The 26,500-nt window shown below is 37.9% G+C and overlaps 1 protein-coding gene across 1 annotated transcript in view; it reads left to right on the top strand.

Moving 5' to 3' along the window:
• The window catches only part of ATP12A (ATPase H+/K+ transporting non-gastric alpha2 subunit), a 534,499-nt gene that overhangs the window by 110,404 nt on the left and 397,595 nt on the right, over positions 1–26,500 (top strand). Inside the window, exons 5-6 of the mRNA XM_044081130.1 lie at positions 13,868–13,981; positions 24,937–25,071. Of these exons, the coding sequence (XP_043937065.1) occupies positions 13,868–13,981; positions 24,937–25,071 (249 nt within the window). The remainder of the gene's footprint in view (positions 1–13,867; positions 13,982–24,936; positions 25,072–26,500) is intronic.

The following is a 26,500-nucleotide window of genomic DNA, read 5'->3' as shown; positions in this document are numbered from 1 at the left end:
AAAAGGGATAAAACAGAGGAATAATAAGGTTAAGAAACTAAGGGGATGGGCCTTCCCAAATGATCTCACTGTACTCAATAGAATGAGCTGATGTGATGGGACCGGGAGGAGGGTCCAATAGCAAATTTATAGTAGAGGCGGGCAACTCAAAAGCCACCAAGTTTTAAGAGTACAACAACAGTTGGGCAGGTGGCTGGGAAATATAAAACGGTGACAGAATCAGAACAGAATTAAGGTTTCCTGCAGAATCGAATCCTTGGAAATAAGTTCACTAACCCTGAGATATGTTCACAAAACACAGCTTTTGCAGAATATTGTTAAAACAACAACCTAAGAGCAGTACAGTAATAAGCAGATGGAGTTTCTTTAACAAGTGCATGCTGTGATAAATTCAACAAAATAAATAAATCAGCTTTATATTTCCAGATGGTTTTAGAAGCAATCCTTCTAATCCTCCAAATCTTGTAGCCAGCTACAGGTGAACAGCCAGGTACAAAAATGGACTTTGTTGGCACAGAATTTACTAGAAAGTGGAGCCGTCAGTCTTTTGTATAATATCCTTATTTACTGAGTCATCTATTCATCACTATAAACCATTAAGTAAGATTTTCATTTAAAAAATGAGGAAAGAGAAGAAAATGCCTTACTTGTATGCTTTTAAGAATGGAAGCTAGTTCACATAATTTTATAGAGTTACTGCTCCTCCAGCCTCAAAGCATGAAGGCTTTGATGTCACTACCCCACCCCACCATCATTGTATACATATTATGAAGACTCGCCTAACAAATTCAGCCTCAATGCCTACTGGGCAGTATCAAGTGGTGAGAGTATTTTTTACTAGCTACTGGTTTACATGGAAAATTTCTCTGTAGGTATTATGGGGCCTTAAGAGAAGGATGGCAGGAATTTTGTTGGTGCCTCTCAGCTGCAGAAGAGTACATGGTAAGCATCAGGTATGTGCAGCTAAGGTTAGTACATACATTGTAGGGCATTGCAAGTCAGTCTGTTTCTTTATATTCATGTAATAAAAGAAACTTAGTGGAAAGGGTGCTTCTAACAATAAAGGGATAACTCTATTAGAGGGGGTGGAGTAGTGAAATCCAACAAGTGTGCTTAAGTTAATTTAAATGGGCTTTTCTGACTTTATTAATGTACATATACTAATATATATGTTTGTGTTATTTGTGATACATCTCAGTTGGTTGTTTTATGTATATATATATATATATATATATATATATATATATATATATATATATATATATATATATAAACATTTTTTGGTATGGAATTTTTTGTAAATATTTGCATAATTTTGCATCATATGTTTGTGTAACATTATCTAAATAATTACAGTAGTCTATTATACCTTTTTATATTCATGTATGGTGAAAGGGCCACTATTTTATCTTGTGGCAATGGTTGGATTAACAACTTGTCATTATTTCAGGCAGGAGAAGTTTAAGGGAATGATCTGTGATACTCTCAAGCATGATTCAATTACTGTTCTGGAACATCAATGGTTTGTTAATTCAGTTAAATGGACAAAGATGTTTGCCTGTTTTATAAGATTAAACTTCGCCAAAGTTTTTTTTTTTCCAGGAGACTGACTTATCTGTAAAAATAAAACGAACCAACTCAAATGAACAAAAACCAAACACGAATTCAAGCACGGAATGTTGAAGCAATCCAAACACTTGGACCCACACAATGACAGTTAGTCCCTTTTGGTGAATAAATCGTCTTTATTAGAATTAATGACAAGTTTACCTAGGTTTCGTCTTACATTAAAAGACTTCATCAGAACAATGCATTACTAGCCACACTCCCTTTATATACCCCCGATACAAGGGAACCCAATCAACTAATGATGCACAATCACATTTAAAAGAAACATACACCCCCATTGTGTAGACCACAAATAAAAAATAAATAAAAAATACATATTCAAATACAATAACTAACACCAATCTAAATTTTATGGCACCTAAAAAAACAATAATAATACAATAACAATAATGTAATTAAATTATTGTTTTTACTGATGTACTCTACATTGGGTTGGAAACGAGCAGTTTTACCTGTCATATTTAAGTCAGGTAAGAATTTGAATCTGTTGACATCCTATAGATTGATCTCGGTCTTGAAGCATTATTATAAATTATTTATGTGTTTTGGCATCAACATGTGTTCTAGGGCTAATGGGTTTCATTTAATTTGATGAAATTGACATTATACCTCACCAATCAATTTTTAATAATCTAATTAAAATCGCTCTAATAACTGAGGATGCCTCCAGTATAAAGAAGAAGCTAATGCATTATACAGCCAAGGCTTATGCTAGTGTTTTCTGGGAGTTTCTGTTTAAGACTATTGAGGTATTTGAGCTCCCGAGTGGTTTTATGAAGATGCTCAGGGCTGTCTATCAGCAATTGACTGCCTTCATTATACTGGGCCAGGAGCTCTCCACCCCAATATCTCTTTCGGGGGGAATAGGCAAGGGTTTTCCACATCCCCCCTATTGTTTGCCGGAAATATATTTAACCTTATCCACTAGTATACGGGTTTTGGCAGTTATCTTCTCGCCTAGATGTTTTGTCAATGGGAGGACAAGGACTGTCTAGTATAAGGTTCTCAGAAATTCAGAATTATAAGATGAAAGGCTTGCAGTTAAAACTGTCTTTATACATGGATGATCTTTGTATGTTTTCTCTGTGGATGGTGAACTAAATAGTGATTTTTAAGGAACTGATCTTTTTGCTCCATAGCAGACTATAATGTAAACCTTGTAAAGACATATGCCTTGACAATCAGTTTCTATCCTTGCCCTGTTGCATGCAAGGCTCACCTTTCCTACAGAATACTATTCAGATTAGTTAGCTAGGATTAAAACTTGATCATTCAACAAAGGATGCAGTACATTATATTGTCAAAGAGAGAAAACAACAGCATACTTCCAAAGTTGGAAGTCCTTTGGGAAGGATCCTGTGTGTAACTACAGTGTAATTTGGCTCATTTGTATCACTGGTCCTTTACATCTCTCAGAGAATTTTGTACCCCCCCCCCACCAATTAACTTTATGAAGAATACCCTAAGGCATGTGACTAATAACATATGGGATGGTAGTAGACCTAGGATGCAATGGGATCTTCTTTCTCTTCCAGGTCTTCTTGGAGTGCTGGCAACACCCAGTTTACAATATTACAGTAAAGCAGCAAGGATTAAGATTCTATATATTTTTCTGGATTTGTAATCTAATGCTCTTTGGATTACTCTCCTGCTGGGTAAATTAGGGGATCTGCACACCTCCTACAGTGTTATTCAGAAGAATAGGCCTTATTTAAGAGTTCAACCCAAACTGATTGGCAAGGAATGCTACAACCTAATAATAATAGAGGATTTCAGGGAAACTAGCTCTCAAGATTGGATCCAGGATGTTATTCCACTGGCTTGCTCTAGGGTATGGACCACTAACTCATATGGACTGCTTAAATAGCTGTCCTACTTTGTTACTGTACTGTAATGGGATAACTTACTGGTCAGCAATCAGTTAATGTTTTGGTCAGATTTTGTGAGAGAGTTTTGGGGTGCAGGCAGATTCTGAGGTCTTGTTCCATTTCCTGGTTGGTAGATTAACGGGCAGATCGATTGCTTCGATTCCATACAAGGACTGGGTGGCATGGATACAGTGCTGGGTGAGAAATCAGGAGACTGTATCTGACTCAAAGGGGAAATTCTGTAGCATTAACATGTGCATACTTGGATCTCAGCAGAGAAATGAATGGAGCTGAGTCTGCTCCCAAGTTATGACATGTACTGAAGAAAATTCTGGTTCCTTTGGTGGCAGTGTCGCTTCAAATATTTTTACACACCAGCTAGTTTCTTTCACATGTTCCCATCCCAGAACCCTGTGTCTTGGAGATGTGAGGATGGGAGTCGTAGCACTTCGATGCATATTTTTGGCGCAAGTGCCTGGTGTAACAAACTTTGGCCTAACAAAATTATACTCACTCCTTCTTTGCTTCTAATTATTTATGTCCCATTACTAGAATTAGAATTTACTCATGCCTCTTGTACTAACTAATTAATTAATGTTGAGAAGTAGGTTACAACCAGGAATTGGAAAATAAAGGAATTATAGATAAGGAAAATTAGAGAAGTTAATGTGTGAAGTGTGAGAAACAGAGTTTGGAACAGTTATAAAAAGAACACCAGACAGAAGTAAGAGCAGCACATTCTTTAGTTTGGGCATTGACCCGTTCTACAGGAGCAACTCCACAGGTGGTAAAGTGTATGCTTCAGACTTTGATCTGTAATGCTGCTGATTCCTCGGATCAAATGCAGTTTTATGCTTAACCTGCTGTTCTCTTTGGTTTTGATTTATGTTAGCTTGTTTTACGGCCTCTGATGTATGTCAGTTGTGCCACTCTGAGGTTTATTTACCTTTTTTTGTTTTGTATTTCATGTTACATATTTTCACTTAATACGTTGGATCTATTAAACAAAATCATTGGTGTCTCTAGCACAGGCTTTTGCATTCATAGCATACTTAACTTTTAAAAAGTTCAGTATATTGAGAAAGATTAAAATCTCCTTAATAGGAAACTAATACTCAAAGTTGTTGCTTCTTAAGCAGCTTGTAGAATTCAGAGATTATAAGTAGTACCTCATTTATATGTATTAACAGATAATTGATATTTTCTAGGTGTTGTAGTAACAGTGAGAATCCATGTGCAATATTCATGGAGAAAACTCCCACAAACATTATCAGCACACTTCTAAAAAAATGCTCTCAGTTTAGAAACAACTCGGATTAAATAGTGTCAGTTGTTGTTGTTGTTGTTGTTTGTCTTTCGGCTTTTCCCAGTTAGGGGTCGTCACAGCCGAACTCCGGTCCGTTAATGCTTGGCAGTTGGTTTTTATGGTGTCAAGTTGCTAGCCCGATGCCCAACCTTCAACGTCAGTGTGGTGTTTAAATAATGTGCTAGAGTAAAAGAGACCTCATAATATATTTCATTATTACATAGTATAACATGGTCAGCACATAAATACAAATTACAGCTATTAAAACCTCTCCTTACTACATTTTTAATCATCACAGAATACATTAGTAAGTAATGATATAGAACCAAATATTCCTCTGGTAAACACAGACATAATCTCAGCTCTCTTTCTTTTTGCAAAAGGCCACTTTCTATAACATTAGGTATGCAGTTTAACCTCAATATGTGTCATCTCAGGATATTCTCTTTTGCTAAACTAAGAGCTCTTGTAAATTTAGATCTCATCACCTTATGTGGAACTGATCTGGGAAAAGATTTTCACATCTTTTTATCTAAAAAAAATATAGTAAACATTTTGTGAGAGTATCAATAGAAATGGCCTGTGATAAGTATTCAAGCACTATATGGTAAAAGCTGTCAAAGATACCATGCCAGTCTCTGTTACTACACCATGGCACTTAAAAACACTGAAATTATACTTATTTATATGAAGTGAAACAAACACTGTTATTACCAGTCATGTATTTAATCACTGAACTGTCAAACACCTAAAGAGACATTGTTTATAACATGAAAAATTCACAAGTATCTTTGCACCCACACTTTCAGCTTTTGGAATATTTTATTATGGCATAACAAGAGCTTGGCTGATATTATGTTCAAACCAAGAACAAACACTGTTAGCAGCAGGAAAAAGTCAGCCAACCTCTAGAAAATGTGTTATATTCATTTATTCACAGGAAATTCCAAGATAAAAAAAATCAGATTGAGCCCTTTCATCCCCAATATAACAGGGACTTCGTCAGAATGAGAATTTAGTAGCACTGGAAGTGAATGATTTTATATGGTGACAATGTATTTTTTATACATTTTACACATCTTAACATATATTTTGAATGTTTACAATTAACATCAATGGAATGAATAATACATGAGCATGACAATTGTATATGCACAGGGATTCATACATAATTATTGTGATGCTCCACCACTGGCCCAGTAATCAATGAGCCTCAGTCCTCACCACTAGCACCAGTGGGGGATGTACATTGGGAGGATGACAGGTACACACACAATATTTTCAGATGCAACTCTCTGCATCAAGTGCAATTTCCCTTAAGAGCACACAGAGACCACAGTCATTTTGGGGCTGGTTTCTCCCTCTTTCTCAAGATCCCTAGTAAGACTCCCCAATGGCACAGGTATAAGGCTGAGATCTCAGCTGAGTGGCCAAGCCAAGACCAACAGCACCCTCTCTGTCCAACCAGTGCTTTGTGTCCCTGCCCAAGTAGCTGACACACACACACATACTTTGAGGTTTGATTTACACACACACACACACACACACACACACACACACACACACACACACACACACACACACACACACACACACACACACACCCCTGGGAAAGGCTAGCACAGGTTACTAGCTATGCCCCCTTCTGCCCAGACTATAAGGTAGCTATTACTGCCACCTAACAACTCTTTACCAGCTACTTTGCTACTATCAATACAAATGGTAGTTTGACCAAGAGCAAGGCTATTAGGAGTGGCCTACACAGTGTCACCAAATAAATATGCAAGTACTCTCAGAACTTAAATATGTCTCACAAATATCAGCCACAATGAAAGGTTTAAATATATTTAATAGTAAATAATAAAAGAACAAGAAAATACTCAGCATATGATCAGAGTAACATCAAAGTTCAGAATCATAGGAAATATTTAAAACATTGCAGGACAGTCTCAAATAAACAAAGAAAACATCTAAACTATACTTTACTATATTCCTGACTGAATCTAAGATAATTACTATACCATAGTTAATTTACTTACAGAGCAAGCAAGGCAGATGTGATGAGTGGGTCTTCCAGCTGATGTTGTCAGGTCAAAGAAAAATACAGAATACTTAGTCTCTCTCAGAGAGTTCTTAAATTAATATCAGTATTACTGCTGGGATAGCTTGCAGAATGACATCATTTCTTGTCATCTGACTCTTTCCCAGGCAAAACCTCCACTGATGCAGCTTGTAGCATTTAGCATCTACCAGTAAAAATGCATAAACAAGGGCGTTTCTTAGATCTAAGGCAGATCCTGGAAGTCATGAAACAATAAACACTTCCAAGACAATACAAAAAACTTCTAGTTCTAGACATTGTGTCTGTTGCTGCACTGAAACTGAAAGATAACATCCTTTTATTACATGGCCATAAAGTAATTTAATTTAATCTATTTTTTCTGAAGTTAACCTCTTGTGTTTCAGATTCCTCTGTTAAAATATATACATTTAAACAGTTACAATAGTGTATAAACATTTATGTTCTTTTCCAGTAGGGTACACTGTGGATATATCTTTAAGCTTAGTATTTACATGCTATCTCTTCAGCACACATCTCTACAAACCATCTTATATGACATACAGTTCTAATACATTTGTAACACAAGCATATGAATCATGTTGATATCCACAAATGACATATAATTATTTAGAAAATTCCAAAAAGCTGGGCTGGCAGTATCTACTTACATGACATCCCCCCCCCCAAAGACTCAGACTAGTTTTTCAAATGACCCTTGAGAAACATTGCTTGAGAGGGTTGAGCCTATCTGGGAATGCATTACCCCATTCCTTGTCATTGCTGACCAATGTTGCACTAACCTATCATATGTCTGCAATCCTAGGCTTCACCACAGTAATTTGGGATTTTGCTGGCTGGCTCCCTGTGGCCACAGATCCCCCTCAGACTTCTCCTCCTCCTACTGCCAATACCTAACACCAGGGCCTCCATATCATGGTAAGGTTTCATCATGTTAACATGGTAAAGTTTGTGCCCCTGCCTCCTGCCTAGCAGCTCCACAATGTAGTTAAGATCACTGACCTTCCTTACCACCTTGAAGGGTCCCTCCCAAGCTACCTGCAGATTTTTGTGTCTGACAGGAATAAGAACCATTACCTGCTGCCCCGCAACGTACTGTCTAGCTCAAGCATTCCTGTCATACCAGACCTTTTTCTGCTGTTAAGCTTCTGCCAGGTTATCCTAGGCCAAGCCCATACACTCCCTGAGCCTTGTCCTGAGGTTTAGGGTATATGCCACAACAGACTCCTTGTAGGATTCACACCCACCCTCCCACTCATCATGAATCAAATCCAGAGGTCCCCTCACCTTATGCCCATACAGTAACTCAATGGGTGAAAAACCTGTGGATTCCTGGTGCACTTCTCTGTAAGCAAACATTTGTCCCACTCCCCCTTAAACTGGTCTTTAGTGCAGAGTTTAACCTCTCAACCAGACCATTACTTTGCGAATGGTAGGGGTGATCCTTAGGTGCTTCACCTCACAGTGCTTCCACAGACAAGCCAGCAGGTTTGATGTGAAATTGGCACTTCTATCAGTCAGTATTTCTTTAGGGAATCCTACCCTGCTGAAAATCTCTAACAAAACATTTACCACCTTTTCCTGCCTCAATGGAGGACACAGCCACAACTTCAGGGTACCACCATTAGGATATACTTTTACCCTGTGGAACTTGGGATACTCAGAGGCCCCACAATATCCATAGCTACCCTCAGAAATGGCTCCTCAATCACAGTTAAAGGCATCAAAGGAGCCTCCACCTTGTCTCCTGCCTTGCCTACCTTTTGGCATTGCTCACAGGTCTTACAGTATCCTGTTACATCCCTGAAAATCCCAGGCCAATAAAAGTTCTGCATAATACATCTCTTTATATGCTTTATGCCCATATAACCTGCAAAGGGAATGTCATGGGCGATGGCTAGAAATGCCAAGTAGGCTCTGGGCACTACCAACTGCTGTATTCTCTCATCCTCTAGCCCTCCCTTAGGGGTCCACTCTCTGTACAGTAACCCTTTGTTCCAGTATACAGATTCCCTCTTTCCATGAAAATCAGGTGCCTCCCTGGCTACCTCCCTCAGGCCTTGTAATGTAGGGTCTGAGAGCTGAGCCTGTCTCAACTTTTTCTTTGTAACTCTTCTCAGCTCCCCTTCCACAGGAAGTCTGGTATTTTCTGACAGCGGTGCCTCACTGTCAGCCTGAGTACTACTACTCACCTCTGCCCTTACAGTGACTCTGTCCAAGGGAACATCAGTACCCACAAGCAGCTGTGGCTCACCTTCAGTGTCACTGCTACAGGGTAGCTCCCTCTCTGAAGTAACCACCACACCAGTCCTAGCTTCAAGTCTGTGGTTTGTCTGGGCCCTCCAGGCTACCAGACCCACATGCTTGTCTCCAAGCCTGATTGCCTGTAACTGCATGAAGGCAAGGTACTGTATTATGAAAATCATTGCCTATCAGGACATCTGCGGGGATATCATCAAACACACCTACTTGTTTGCTTCCTTTTCCACCCTCCCAGTCAAGGTGAACCCTAGCCAAAGTTATTTGGAATGTGGTCTCTCCTAAAGCTCTGATTGGAGTAGACTTCCCAAGCAAGTAGTGCTCCTCTTTATCCATTGCAGGCTTCACAGTGATTAAGTCACAGACTATGTCTTTCTTAGCTGTGGCCTCTTTCTCATCTAATATGATAGGATATAATCTGTTGTGGTAGTTTGGTACCCTTGTTGTCTCCAGACAACTTACTGCTGGCATTCTGTCATTCCCACTTACTGGCTCTCCCACCTTTTATTCTCCACCTTGCCTCCGTGGACATCTATATGCTACATGGCACCAATGTTTGCATTTAAAACATTTAACCCTTGGTCCTGGATGTGTACCTGGACTAGTGGCTTCCCCTGCTACTAGCAGATTCTGCTGGGGCAGTCTAGACTGCCCATCATGGGTTCCCTTAGACCCATGAGCAGCACTGGGTATCCCTTTCCTGTGCAATGATGCCCTGCTTATTCTCTATCCACTAACCAGATTCTCATGTCCTCAGGCAAAGTGTCAAGGGCTTGTTCCCTCACCAAAAGGTCTGCCAGCCCTTCAAAAGTGGTGACCTGGCACCTACTCACCCATCTATGAAAATAAGTGCTAAACTCAGCAATATATTCACACACACTTTCATCTGCCTTGCATCTGTGTTCAAGAAACTTTTTTCTATAAGCTTCAGGTGTTAACTTAAAACACTCTAACAAACAACTTTTGGCTGTATTATAATTTAAGCATTCAGTATCAGACAATTTAGAAATAGCAGTTACAGCTTTACCATGGAGTAAGGGGGTCAGGAACTGTATCCAGAGCCCTTGGTCAGCATTAGGCTGTTTACATACCCTTTCCAACACATGAATAAAACTGTCAAAATTATCACCCTCTGTAAATTGTGGAAGAAATTTACTGATGTAAATTGTGAAAGAAATTTACTGACCTTTGTTGCTTCTGAGGTTCAATTATTCCATTCCCCATTACCTCCATGACCCTAGCAAAGACTTGGCATCTCCTATTCATGTTGCCTCTGCCTCTCATTCTCCTCAGCTTCCAGATGTCTCAGTTTCTCAGTTTCTCATTTTCTTTGGCCTCCAGACATCTCAGTTTCTCATTTTCTTCAGCCTCCAGGCATCTAAGTCTGTGTGCTGATTCTACTTCCAAACATTTGGCCTCCAGTTCAAGTCTCTTTAACTCCAGATGGATTTTTAAGTCCTCTGTAGTAAAGTTGAACTGTCCATTTTCTGAGAGGTGTACATCCCCAAAGCCAGTCTGGTTCTCTTCATGGTTGCTAGTCTGTGATGCAGCTGTGGCTAAGGCTGCAATCATCTCTGCTTAAGTCAGGTTGGCATGCACCAGTCCTTTGTCTTGGCACATCTAAGCCAACGTGCTCCTTGTCAGCTTGCCATACTCCTCTACTGATATCCTTGCCTGCTTTCCCAGACTAACTAAGCTAACAAAAAAAAAAAAAAATAAATAAAACTATTGTGATATGAAACTCTGAATGCTCACTGTGTGGCTGATTGAGAGTACAAATACCTGCAGTGACTACTGTATACAGGCTACAGGAATTCAATATCCACACCTTGAATCCTAATATGTGGATATGCCACCACTGCCACCAATATATGTGATGCCCCTCTACTGGTCGAGTAATCAAGGAGCTTCAATCCTCACCACTAGCACCAGCGGGGGAAGTACGTTCGGAGGATGACAGGTACACACACAGTATTTTCAGATGCAGCTCTCTACATCAAGTCCAATTTTGATTAAGAGCACACAGACGTCAGTCTGGGGCTTGTTTTCCCTCTTTCTCCGGATCCCCAATAAGGCTCTCCACTGGCACAGTATAGGGTTGAGATCTCAGCTGAGTGGCCAAGCCAAGACCTCCAGCATCCTCTCTGTCCAACCAGTGATTTGTGTCCCTGCTCAAGTAGCTGACACACACACACACACACACACACACACACACACACACACACACACACACACACACACACACTTTGAGGTTTGAGTTATGCACACACACACACACACACACACACACACACACACACACACACACACACACACACACACACACACACACACACACACACACACACCTGGGAAAGGCTGGCACAGGTTTACTAGCTATGCCCCCTTCTGCCCAGACTATAAGGTAGTTATTTCTTCCACCAGACAACTCTTTATCAGCTACTTTTAGACCCTTAACAAAGGCTATCCAATCTAACTGTGTAATGTTACTATCAATACAAATGGTAGTTTGACCATGAGCAAAGCTGTTAGGAGTGGCCTATGCAGTGTCACCAAATAAATATGCAAGCACTCTTAGAACTTAAATATGTCTCTCAAATATCAGCCACAAGTAAATGTTTAAATATATTTAATAGTAGATAATAAAACAACAAGAAAATGCTCAGTATATGATCAGAGTAACATCAGAATTCAGAATCACAGGAAATATTTAAACCAACATTGCAGGACAGTCTCAAATAAATAAAGAAAACATCTAAACTATACTTCATTATATTCCTGACTGAATCTAAGTGAATTATTATACCATAGTTAACTTACTTGCAGAGCAAGCAAGGCAGATGTGGTCTTCCAGGTGATGTTGTCAGGTTATAGAAAAATGCAGAATACTCAGTCTCTCTCAGAGAGTTCTTAAATTAATATCCCAAATATTACTGCTGGGATAGCTTGCAGAATGACATCATTTCTTGTCATCTGACTCTATTGTAGGTAAACCCCCATTGATACACCTAGTAGCATTTAGCATCTACCTGTAAAAATACATAAATAAGGGCTTTTCTTAGATCTAAGGCAGATCCTGGAAGTCAAAAAAAAAAAAAAATGCTTCCAAGACAAAACAAAAAAACTTCTGGTTCTAGACATTGTGTCTGTTACTACACTGAAACTGAAAGATAACATCCTTTTTTGACGTGACTATAAAGTAATTTAATTTAAGCTATTGAAGTTAACCTCTTGTGTTTCACTTTCCCCCATTAAAATATATACATTTAAACAGTTACAATAGTGTACATACATTTCTGTTCTTTTCCAGTACGGTACACTGTGGATAGGTCTTTAAGCTCAGTACTTTACAAACTATCCCTTCAGCTCACATGTCTGTAAAAACCATCTTATATGACATACAGTTGTTATACATTTGTAACACAAGCATATGAATCATGTTGATTTTATTTTATTTTATTTATTTTACATTTGTTAACCAGGAAATTCCGACTGGACCAGGTCCATTTACAGCGGAGGCCCGGAGAAAAGCTCTGGCAAGAAATAATAAAAAATAACAATAAAAATCAAATAATAACAATTTATACAGTGCTGTGCAGTTGTCATGAGAAAAATACAAACAGTCATTTTCCAGCAGACAACAGTTAGACATTTACCTTTACATTTAATGTGTGGGTGTATACTATTGTGCCTAAGGAGAGGAGCAGATGCCTTGCAAGAGTAGTAGCAGACGAACTGGCTAAGTATTTGAATGTGGAGTGTTAAGGTGAGTAGTTAGGAAGTGGAAAAGTGAAGGGGGAGATGGAAAGAGTGAGGGTAAGTTAAGTGATGCAGGGGAATAACCAGGTATTGAGTAGATGTGATTTGAGGGAGTTTTTGAATTGTGGGGTGGTAGGGGCAGTGGTCAAAGAGTGGGGAAGAGAGTTCCAGTTTTTAGCAACGGTGTGGGAATAGAGTGCTTTCCCTGCAGTACTGTTTGCCCGGGAGATGCAGAGGAGAGATTTTTCACTAGATCGGAGATGTCGATTTGAAGTGTAGTGGGTGAGAAGATTGGATATTTAAGGGTTTTTTTCAGGGCACTTGAGAATGTTATAAGCAGTAACTAGCTGGTGGTAGTTAAGAAGTTGGGGTAAATCAAGCCATTTTAGTTCTTTCACATTCATTCAGAAATGACTTATAATTATTTACAAAATTCCAGATAGCTGGGCTGGCAGTATCTCCTTTTGTGACAATTATATTTAGAATTGGCTTAATATTTATTGTTTAATATTTACATTCAACATTCATTTAAATGGAAGGTGGCATACAGGTATATTTTATATATGTATGTAATTTTGCTGTTATAGATATTTATATATATTAACACTATTATGTAGCAAATGCTTCACATGTGATGTTTACAATGTGTTTGTCACTTCAAGAAAAGCTTTTCTACTTTACTTTCTTTTCATCTGGGTGGTTATTAATCATTTGTGTTTGTCTGACTGATTGAAGAGTCACTGACCGTATGCTGTAACTATACATATAAAATGGTAGTCTGGATCATATATTTTTGGATGTGTTTTCCTTGCCTTTATCATGTATTCCTAGTCTGTATTAGTTTAAATATGTCATAATCATGATTTTAGGTAACTCAGTAATGTCTTGACTGCTTTTTCTGCAGTCACTGATATTTTATTTTTTTATTTATTTATTTTTTCTCTTTTTTTCTTTTTTGTTTCTTAGTTGTACCTGGGTATAGTACTAGCAGGTGTTGTCATTCTTACTGGGTGCTTTGCCTACTTCCAGGAAGCAAGAAGTACAAATATTATGGCTAGTTTCAACAACATGGTCCCACAGGTATGTAACACTGTTTTGACATTTTGTTTTTTTTTTGTTATCCAGGTTTTATTTATAGGACAAACAGGAAGTACTGACTAGTTAATGGACAACCTCTGATTTGTAGATTGTGCAAATGGAAACTGAGAATCAAACCCAGGACTATAAGATGAACCTTGTTAACAGTTTCTAGCCTTAATTTCTGGAGTGAAGTGCAAGACAGCATAGGTTGGATCAAAACATTCTATCTCAGCAGTAAATAACTGTCCTCATTTGAAAAGAGAGGTGGGGAGACTGAAGGCTGCTCTTTACATATTAATGTTATCGTAACTCTACGTGACTGCTAGTCATTTTATACACTGAGCTTCAGTCAATTATAATTAAAAAAGTCTGAATTCTGTCATTTTCAGGAAACCATTGTAGCTTTCTTATTTCATGAATTAGTATACTCCTTACAAAACATCATACTAATTGTAAACACAAATGGCACTAAAATCTGACAGCATTATGCACAGTAACCTAGTGTGCCTCATCCTTTACCACCATTGTGATGTTGCTTTTAAACTTTTACCAAAAGGATACATGCCGTTTAATTGCTTGATATTAATGGAGTGCATAGCTATATCATATTCGGATGGCTATAAATGGAAGTTGGCCCTGGGCTCTGGGTAGTCTGTGGGACTGACCATTATTTTGTTATGCTTACAAAGTATATGTCTGTAAAAATTGTAACATGGAGCTACAGATACTGTGACAGCTCGGAAAAAAAAAAAAAAATATTTTAGAAAATTCACCACTAGTGTGGGTATTTCTGTGATTACCCACAGCTGGCATTGTTTGATTATGAGAGCAAAGCCCAGGTGATCAAATTACTAAGACAACCAACATTACCCACACACAGAAATGGATTGTTGCTTTTACTCACTGCATTGCTTAAAAAATACTTATATTTTTTAATAATGCCATTATTTCTCCAAATTTCTTGCTTCTGTAGTCGATCTTTGCCATTTTCATAGTGTGTGGTGGCTTCATAATGCACTCCACATGCAAAAGAAGTGTGCATGCTGATGCTTGTGCAATGCCTTGTGGTAAATGCGGTTTGAATCTTTTCTTAGGATTCAAGAAAGTATATGCATCCTACTGTTCATGTGAAGGTCTCTGAAGACTCCTGGCATCTCCTTTGAGGAGGATGGATGTTTGTCTTTCACCATGTTGGTGACTGTAACTTTTGTTCTGAATAGCTGTAGCTTACTGGACTTATTTTTGTGAGTAGTGCTAGAATTACAATACGCATGTACATTGTTGAATATTAATCAGGTTACATTGTATATTGGGTATTATACAATGACTGTCCATTAATATTCGAAAATGAGCATGCTGATTGGCCAGCCCAACCAGCGGGCTCATTGTAAATCCCAGAATATACCAACAGAAAAAGGTCCGGTCACCAGGACTTCTTTCCGTTCGTATATTCCAAAACTTTTTTTTTTTTAAATTAAAATAAAAATCTATAGTCTGAACTCTGGACATACCCGAGAGGCAGCATGGAGGAAATACAAAGAAAATCAGGTATGTTATTTAAAACTAAAGGCACGTACCTGATTTTCTTAGCATTTCCTCCATTCTGTCTTTCTCTCCTACCCTTAAAGTAGCCGAAACATTTTTTTAATTAAAAAAAAAAAAGGAAACAAAAACGGAGCAACAGAGACTTTCTTTTTCTCTGTTGATTCCTTCTCAAAACATTGATATACTGGGTATGTGTGGATGCAAGTCCCATACGCATGTGCAGTACATCAAAACAAGGCAGCAGGATAACACCAGCTGTGGAAGAACAGTATGGTGCTATTATACAAAGACATTATTTAAGAAAAGTAAGTATTTTTTTTTCTTAAATAAGGTCAATGTATAATAGCAATAACCAACTGTGGTATATTGAAATTTACCCACTGCTGGCTTCATTTAATCACTCAGCCTTCACCCTCGTGATTAAACCACACCAGCCATAAGTAATTCTTCAATATACTACACCACATCATCAGTTATTGCTTAATTACAGCATGGAAAAAGCAAATCTCTCATAATCTTTCATGAATCTAAACTGATAATTGGCTAACAGCACATTCCAGTGCAATTAAATACTTCTACACCTCCTAATGGCTGGCTACCAGCACATTCCAAAATTATTAAATACTTCTACAACTCCCAATGGATAGTTGAAAACCAATTTTATAGAACATAAATAAAAAATAATTAAATATCTCATACATAAGTACAACTCGAAAAAAATGCATTACTAGGGCCTGACAGCTTCATCCTCCATATACATGCATACACACTTGTAAACAGTTTTCAGTGAAAGGACTGTCACAGTCGCATGAAGCCACAAAAATCTGGAGTCAGAAATCCATTGGTGGCATGTCCTATAGTGAACCAAAAATATTTATTCTGTTAAAGGGCTGCATATAAACAACACAGAAGTACAGCAAGCATTCATTTGAGAATAAGGTGAAAAAAAAGGAGATTGTTGTATTTGATGTAGCAATGTTTGCCCCAACTAGTGTTGGAAAGCTCCAGGCCCAGAAACCTCCAAATCATATAAATACTAAGTATGAACTGTACATGCTCAGTACACACACACACACACACACACACACACACACACACACACACACACACACACACAGAGCTTTGATAAACAAATTAATATAATTCATTAAAACTGGTATCATAACAGTAACACCTGGAAAGGGAGAGAGTTATAGTTTGGATTTACTCTCTCCTGGGTTCAAATCCAGCCACTACAGAGTAAATTCTCCCATAACGCACACCCCCTACAGGTAAGATAGACAGAATTACTTACTTTTCTATTCATTCATTATATAGAACCATCCTCACTTATGGTATCATACCATCTTTCTCTTTTTTTATAATTGAAATACTGTACACACACACACACACACACACACACACACACACACACACACACATATATATATATGTGTGTGTGTGTGTGTGTGTGTGTGTGTGTGTGTGTGTGTGTGTGTGTGTATATATATATATATATATATATATATATATATATATATATATATATATATATATACACATAGAGAGAGAGAGAGAGATTTGTGCCTATAGCTATCTATCTACCTAAGCATATGTGTGTGTGTAAGCTTATAATACATAATACATGCGCATGCATGTGCACACACACACACACACACACACACACACACACACACACACACACCCTCTAAACTAATGATAATGCACAAGCCAAACTGCCAGCTATAATGCACAAGCCAAACTGCCAACTATCATGCATTGCCAACTGTTCTGGATGGGGAGACAAGGAAAACAGAGCTCCTTTCAGAGAAGCAGTAATTGTGACAGAATCTTTTTATTTTAAAATGGTGGTATATAATATCTAATGCACATAAATAGTAAAAGTACTTTTTGAGAAGCCACTGAAAGAAAGCTGGTGATACAGCTGGAAAGTCCAGGAAAGATGTCTTTATATCAGAAGACCTGAAGCAAGATGAAAATTACGGGACGAATAGAAGATAATGTGCGGAACACTGTTCATACGTCACTGCGTTTGTGCAAAAATTGTAACCTCAGCCATGAAGGTCATTATAGGCTACTTCCTACCATCAATATACTTAAATGAGCATTTATGTATAGCTTTGTCACATGTAATAATATAGTATATGAAAATGAGTGAAACAGGACATCAGAAAGTATTTCTGCTTCTTAAATTTTATTAGTCAGCCATTTATCTAATTGCTTTTTGTCTATGAACACAGTTAGATGTATTTGTGATATCACTGTATTGGGAAAATAAAGGTGCCCGCTTGCTAAAAACTATAGTAGACTGTATCTGATCATTGTGGTACAATTGACGATGAAGCTGGTCATGCTAAGAAATATTACTGGATGTCTGCTATTCAGCTTAGCAAATGACCCAGGATAGCATGAAGGTCACATTATTCAAATACGTTTTTAATTGGCTAACCTAAACAGTAGGTCAAATGAGGTAACAATTGTAGTGAAGGTTAATCTATAGTAAAACATTTGTGACAATATAAGAAAAAAAGTTAACATAGAAGTAAGACAGTCTTGGGCCTGGTCATAAGCTGCTGGTCTGGTTTATAAACAGGATAGTTTGTTAGTATGGGTCAGTACAGCTCGATCCTTTTGCAGTACATATAAGTAGCTCCACAAGTGGGCTGTGTGAAAAAAATTTTATTATTTTAAGTAGGGCAAAGATCTGTAACAAAGCTGATCTCTAAGATGGTGTAGAGACAAAAAAACCTAGCAAGCTTCAGAAAATTGTCTGGTGTAGCACAACTTAGACATAATATAAAGTACAGTTTTTTTTAACTCATAATTGTGTATCTTAGGGGGTGGCACTAAATAATGAGCCAGCTTCTAAAAGACTTGAACTCAATTTACGTGACTAATTCTTGTATATTTCTGCTTTAAACAGGCCTTAAACCAGGGTAAGATACTTACACTGAGAGCAAGTCTTTTAAAATCTGGCCCATTGAGAGCAAATGCCATCTCGGTAACCATCAACAAATTAGAAAAGTGTTGTTTTACAAATTGGGGCCAGTGCAGAGAAAAGTCCCATTTTCACAAGTTTTAGTAAATATTGGATCTCATTATATAAAAGGAGTTTAGGGGATGAAGTGACCTGTTGAGCATTAGAGGGACTTTGGCCTTCAGGTGAACACTAACAATAGTGAACCTTTGCTTCCCCTTTGGTATGTACCTAACCAGATACATCCAACAACTGGAAGCAGGCACATCCAACAATTAGAATGTCCATAGAGTTTCCTCACGAAAAGAGTGCAGAATATAAATAACATGTCCTACACATACCACCTCAAAGCCTGTATTCTGTCTCCTTCATGTTGTTGAGGGGAGATCTATGCCTGGCATACAAGGCATCTTCCGACCCTACTTTGATGGACCTCCTTTATATATGCAAAGCAAACAGCAGTAGAAATACCCATTCTAAAGACTTAAACCTTGCCTGTGATATAGCTAGGACCTGCTGATGAAACAGATATGTATCCCAGAGACTACCCCTTCTCTGGGATAGGCTCCCCATCTATGTGAAGCAGAGTTCCTTGGAAATTCACTCCTAGTTTGGCACCTATGTCTCTAATATGTTGAAAAAAAGTAAAAACAACCAAACAGCTGGGATGAGGTTGTTACACCAGTATGCAGGAAGCAAAACCAGAATAAAAATTGAGTGACAACAAACACGGCTATGTAAAATAAACCAAAAAGGTTTTATACCTTAGTAAGCGCTTACTAAGGTATAATAAAAACTTTTTGGGTTTATTTTACATAGCCGTGTTTGTTGTCACTCAGTTTTTATTCTGGTTTATGCCTGTAATATAGTTTACCACATAAGCTCCTGCTTGTAAATGTGTCATCTCCCAAGCTCCTGCTTGCACTACCAAGGGCCCTAGGACTTGTAAGAGATTTGAGAATGCATGGCTAGAATTAAAAAGGCCCCAGTGATCATTATCCTAGTACATACCTATGATTCTGTGGTCCAAAAAGGGTTAAGATCTACTTTGAATATTTTAATTTAAGCAGAATTTGAATTCTTAATATTAAAGACTGTAACATAGGAACCAGTGAGATATTAGAAAAAAAGTACATAGTGTGCTATGAATAATGTCAGTAACAAAATATGAAGATCTTGGAGTACATGACCTGAAACTGAATGAAGGAAAGCAGTGGCTGAAGCTGGGAGGTTCTAAGGTGTAGAGAGAAAAGAATTAAAATGTGTTGGCTATTCTCTCTCTGGTTAGATAACTAGTGAAAACTCATTGTTTATTCTCTATGCAGTCCTCAGGACTTCACAGCAACATAGTTAAGTTGTACAGAATTGTAGATAGCTCTAAAATGAGAACTATATTGCAAAAATGTATATAGAACTGCTAATTAAAGGGAATGAGATGAGAGAATCCATAACAGAAAAATATCTGTCTGATATCTAACATTGTTAGCCCTCTGTACTTACTGCAGTACCAAATGCCCTCCATTTTCTTTCAACTTTCTTGTATATATTTGCACTTTTTTTCACTGAATCCTCAACCCTTTGACCATTTTCTTCTCTATATTTTCTTGGATATTCTCTGCTGCCTGTAATGTTCTCCTTACGTGAAATGTTGTTATCCTCTTTGCAACTTTTTTTATACATTCTGTCTTTCATTTATTGATCCTTAAAGAGGTCTCCTTCCCAACACTTCTGTTTTTTTACCTTTTTCTCTTTCTGTCTCTCTTTTTTTTTTTTTTGCCTCCACGCAGTAAATCACCAGCTACCACCACTTCCTGTCCTTGTTTACTGGATCTACAAAACCTACGTCAGCCTCTCTAACTCAAACCAGCCAATGTCCAGGGCCAGCAAAGACACTGGTGCAGTGGCATATGGCTGTTGGGAAGTTCACCCTAACCCCAGCAGCCTACAGCGTTATCACTCTGTACCATGAGGTCAGGTTCACCTTCTCATACCTTCTTACATCCTTCTTGGCTATGATACAAACAAAATAGCAATGACTGTGGTTCTGTAACATTTTAATCAATGTAATATGTCAACCCTACTCCAAGAATAATACAAAAGTGAGGTATGAAAGAAAAAAAATTCAGGATAATTGTGTGGCAGAAAGAACTAGTGAAAAATATTGAATGTTGAGCAGACTGTAATTTTAACGAAGGGAAGTGGTAGTCATCTGCAAGAGACTAGCCAGTTAATTTAGTTATTTTTATTCTTTTGTTAACCAGCTAAACCTACCAGGCACAAGCCTCTTTTTATGAAAAAGGAGCAACCCCACTAGCCCTGTCCGTTTACATGACCTACTCACAGTTACAGATTAGATAAATGGAGGCTGTGGGAAACAAACTTTGGGCTATTGAATAAAGCTCATTTGCAGATCAGAGTCTTAATGGTTGTAGATGTAAAAACAACCTCATAAATGATAAGAAGACATTCAATAAGACTGAATATTTTTTTCATGGATTTCAGATGGTGCCAGAACATTTGAAGGAAACAAAAACACTGCTACTGTACCTACTGCTGGGGTTCAGGATTACAGCAGGCATATCAGTGGTAACACAGAAGGAATGTAAAGACATGTAAAGTTATGTATTTTCAGCCAGTAAAGTCCAAACTAGTGAGAATGGATATAGTTATAACTGAGAAAGAAAGAAACTTAGGAAGATCTTCACCACAAATCACATTTCTGCAGTGTGGTGTGAGCAGCCCATGATAAAAGACAATAAGATAGGGATTTCACCATCTTTTTGTTGTTGTTGTTGTGTCTTTCAGCTTTTCCCGGTTAGGGGTCGCCACAGCGTAACTCCGGTCCGTTAATGATTGGCAGTAGATTTTTACATGCCGAGTTGCCAGCCCTGACGCACAACCTTCAACAAAGGTACGCCCATTCACGCATGTCTCCAGACAGAAGATGCTCTAGCTGAGAATTGAACAGGACAATGTCTTACTGTGAGGTGACAGCGCTACCGCAGCACCAGCACTGCAGTTAGTTGTATAAAATCAGACTAGATTGATATAATTTTTTCACATTTTCTGGGACATTGATGAGATCACACTAAGAATATTGCCTACATTTTCATAGGCCACAAACAGAAAAGGACATCGACCTGTTTGAAAGGTAAAGAGGATAGTGTGCAAGAAGATCAGATGGTGTATGATTTAGAATTAAAACAAGAAGGCCCTGGCAATGCATATCCTACTAGCTGAGGAATGTGTGTTTGTTTGGGGGGGGGGGGGTAGTGACAGAAGTTAGGTCAAAAATGAAACAAGACTTCCTCTCAGCAGTATAGGACTACACTGTGATGCCGCCAGAGCCTGATCCAGTGCTAGGTGACCTAGGTAATTAGCTAGACCACACTGGTTGGGAGGGGACCCACTGGTCAAGGGGTTGCCACAACATTTATTTTTTATTTAAAATAAAATTACATGTCTTCCTTAAGGGTATTCTTCTCCTTTAAGAATGCCAAGTGTGTGCATGCGCACATGAGTTTTTTTTTTTTTTTAAATACCCAATTTACAGATTGTAGGTTACTTAATATACCTAAGCGCAAACACTGTAATTTAGTTACAGGAAACAATATCCTGAATCCTCTATACAAACCATACCTCTCAACTTCCTAACACAAAAAATATGTACAAAAAATCCAATGTAGGGACAGATTTTAATTTTTGCTCTTATAAACTTAGAATTATGTTAGAATAACATGTTTTGTGTTAACTTGTCATTATTTAGTGACTTCAATCCTCTGCAGTTTGCCAGAAAACACAAATTTTAAGAGAAGTAGACCAAAAACATAAGGCAGAAATCTGGACATTCTGCAAATTATGAGTTTCAATGCATTTTCAAGGAATTGTGAGTTTTCAGTGTATTTAAATTGTGAGTTTCAGTGTATTTTTAAGGAATTGTGAGCTTCAGTGTATTTTCAAGGAATAGTGACTTTCAAAGGAAGAGAAGTTTACTGCTGCTCATGCTGTCTGTATTCAATTTGCAACTGTTTTGTTTAACAAATGTTTGTCACTGCACTATAACCTTTAAAAGTAGTGTTAGCAGCACAAGAGGTAGCATGCCTACTTTTGATGCAGAAGGTTGTGGGTTCTACTCCCACACCATGTCAATGGTTTGCTGATGCTATGTTGTACTCTAATGGGATGGAGGTGCTGCTGTCCTGAGTGTGTCCTTCTTTGGATAAGATCCCTAGTAACTATGAACCCTTTGTCAATTTGCCATCTATTCCCTATTGCAATTTTATCAGATTACAATTTTTTTTTAAAAGTAACATAGGCGAGTTATTCTTCAAGGGCAGCAGGCACTGAATTTATAGATGAAACACTAAAATATAAATTTGTTTTCTAACAGCAACCTCTTCATTAATTACAGATCTCTGTGGAATTATTCAGACTTTTACTTCTGCAGTGATTGTCCATATTGACTGATACTGGATTGTTATGATAGATGTTTGAGTGGGCTTTTAGGGTTGAAATGTTATGAAATGGGCAGTTTAGTTTTGTCATTACTGGTTCAAACATTTTGTTTCATTGCTTACTGGAAAATGACCAAATCTACAAATTTAAAGCACACTATAATAAATGGTGCTGTATTATACAAGGAATGTAACTTAATACAGTTAGGATGGTGAATTAAAGAGCACATGCATCTATGGATGGTCTTGAAAATGTGTGCAAGGGGCCTATGGCTTGAAAATAGCCCAAAGATAAATTTAGTCCTCCACTGGCCATATGCATTTTGTTTGAATGTGGGTTTCAATGCAATTTCAATGAAAGTGAGTTTTAAGAGCAGAGAAGTGTACTGTTAATGCTATGTCTGTTTTCATTGTGAGACCGTATTGTTTTAACAAAAGTCTATCAGTGTTTGTGCTATAAAATTTGAAATAAAACTTTTAAATGGAATCCAAACATCTGTAATTATTGTAGAAGTAAAGAAGAAAATGGTGTGCACATGGACAGATGTGAGCGGCTACTGCAGGTGGCGCTGTGTGTGGGGGGAGGCTGTAGGAGTGGGCAAATCCATTACTCTGCCTAGGGTCCCTTTGATTATGATCCAGCGATGGATCGCACTGTCCAGTTATGTTTTTCTTTCCCCTTCCCTGCAGCTGACCATCATGTACAACTAACTCATCTTCTCATTTGCCATGTCTGTACTGCTACCCGGGAGTGTGCCCTACCTCCCCACAGGATTCATGACTTTACATCAAACATTTGACTGACAGTCAAAACTTTGAATTCAAAAATGCTACTGTAATGTAGTTAAAGAGAATCCAGCTGTAGGAGATCATAGTATAGCAGGGATAAGGGAAATGACCCATTAGTTAAAGGGAAGCCAGCTGTAGGAGACCATAGTATAGCAGGGGTAAGGGAATTGACCCATTAATCTCTGTAGTACAATATATATATATATATGTGTGTGTGTGTGTGTGTGTGTGTGTGTGTGTGTGTGTGTGTGTGTGTGTGTGTGTGTGTGTGTGTGTGTTTGTGTGTGTGTGTGTGCATTTATATGTACACATTTATATATATATATATATATATATATATATATATATATATATATATATATACACACACACATATACATATAAACACATTCATATGTATGTGTGCATATATATATATATATATATATATATATATATATATTTATTTAGCAGGGGCATAGGGAGCACAGCCCTATACCCCCTGCTATACCCCAGGGGGGTATAGGGAGCACAGCCCACCCACATGGGTGGATTGCCGGGGGCTTGCCTCCTGCAAATAATACTGCTTTTGATAGGTATTTTGGGGGTTGTTTTGGTTTTGACATTTTGACTGTCAATGTTGTGGCATTCAACATTCAAAATGTTTGATGTAAAGACATCAGTCCTCCCTACCACCTCAAGGCAGCCTTGCAAGCTCTACAACTGCTGCCTTTGGGAGGTGTATGCATACTTCCACATATGCATAACCTCCCAAACAAATGATATACCACTCATAGCATGGCATTCACCAGGCTCATAAAGCTGTAATTGCAGTAAGCCATGGATGAATGAGATGATGTTTGCTGCTCACTTCCATCCTTCTCCATGTAGTCTGTCCAATGCCCATGTTGCTAGTTGAATTTGGGGTCATCTGGGCTGCAGTTAGGCCCCTTATTCAGAAGAATTAGCAGAATATAGGGGGCAGGGAATAAATTCTGTACTCTCACTTCATAATGCTGTTTTGGATTCATATAACTGCCTGACTATGAATAGTTTCGTATGTTTTGCTATTAAACATTTTTGGATACTGCCTTTTATATTAAAGGCATGGTAGCTTATTGCATAAGAATGAGTTAAACTGTAGTTTATGAAAAAGTAACTAGTGTTCTGTTGTACCTTAACCTTTCTTTTATCATTAATAATTGCTTTAGCAAGCTCTTGTGATCCGAGATGGAGAGAAGAAAGAGATTCCAGCAGATCAGCTAGTAACCGGTGATATAGTGGAAATAAAGGGAGGTGACCGTTGTCCTGCAGATCTCAGAATTCTGTCTTCTCAAGGTTGTAAGGTAAGGCAGAAGATGAATAACATATGGGTCTGTATTTTTTTTGGTGCATCATAAGCAACGTGCTTAACAGAACTACATATTGTGTGCAATGAAGTAATTACATGATCATCATTATTATTCGTAGAATGAGTAGCATATGACTACATAGCTCATGTGCTTTGTAACTGTCAACAACTGGCAAATCAAAACCTAGGATGGTGGAATATTATGTCTTGGAATGGAATCCATCAAAAGCTTGCTGCTCCCATTAAAAAGTAATCAAATATTTCATATAGGCCATGAACTAGACCTACCTGCAAGAGAAACTCAAATAACAGAATTACATGATTCTTCCCTAATGCTGACACTCTCTCTACAACTTAAATACTTTAGAACTTGGATACAGAATTACATGCACACACCCCATTATATTTATTTATTATAGAACTACTTGCTGTATACATATATGTATTCACCCCCCCCACACACACACACACACACACACACACACGCACACTCATATGTGTGTATATATTTGCACATACGTATATTTATATGTGCTGTATACTTTGTCAAAGGCACATATTGTTGACAGAATGTACTGCTTTCAACTAAAGTCAAAAATAAAATTGGACAACATGAGGAAAGTTTGAACAGCAGCTCATCAGCTTTTCTGGCTGTGTGAAAGCTATGCTCACATGCAGTTAAGTGGGGTTTTGCCAGTTAGGGTTAGAGTAAAGACCAGGTAAGGGGATAGCTTTAGTTCTATGTACGTTTTGTAGTGTGTGTGCTTTTGATTTATGGTTAGAGTTACGGGAGGTGATTATTTTTATGGTATGTATGTGGAGTGGAGCACTTGCGTGTGTGAGTGTGTATGTGTGTGCTCGCATGGGCCTTTATCTGTCTTGTTATTGGTATTGTTCTGGAAAGCTTTAACTTGTAGATGAATCACATTTAGTCAGTCACAATATATTGAAGGACAGCTCAATGGACTTACCTCTAGTCAGTCCCATGTTAAAGCTTATTCTTAAAATTTGATAAATTGTACTTGTGCCAAAATATGTTTCGGTCAAAGCAAAGCAAAAATCATATCGGAAATTGTGACAAGCTGTATTCAATAAAGTACATCTATTAAGGACATTTATGCAAGTGAATCTACACCAGCTAAAACAATTAAAAGTATACTAAAATGCAAGCATCACATACAAAACAAGATTTTTCAAATAAGAAATGAAACCATCTCGGAAGAAAAGATTAAATCACACCAAAAACTGGATTGTTACTTGCGTATCATCGCAACCAGGTTCTAAACTTGCAAGTACAGCAAATAGTTGCTACAGAAACCACAGAGTGCAGACAGCACAGTTAAATCATATGTTATAAAGTCTGTCTAATCCAAAGCATCTTGCAGCTTATAGTACGTGTAATATAAACACTGACAGCACTACTC

This window comes from Protopterus annectens, chromosome 8.part0 (assembly GCF_019279795.1).
Source record: "Protopterus annectens isolate FY-2018-M chromosome 8.part0, PAN1.0, whole genome shotgun sequence".
In the NCBI taxonomy this organism is placed as follows: domain Eukaryota; kingdom Metazoa; phylum Chordata; order Ceratodontiformes; family Protopteridae; genus Protopterus; species Protopterus annectens.
Note: the sequence above shows the minus strand (reverse complement) of the source record. Positions and strands in the feature narration are given on the sequence as shown.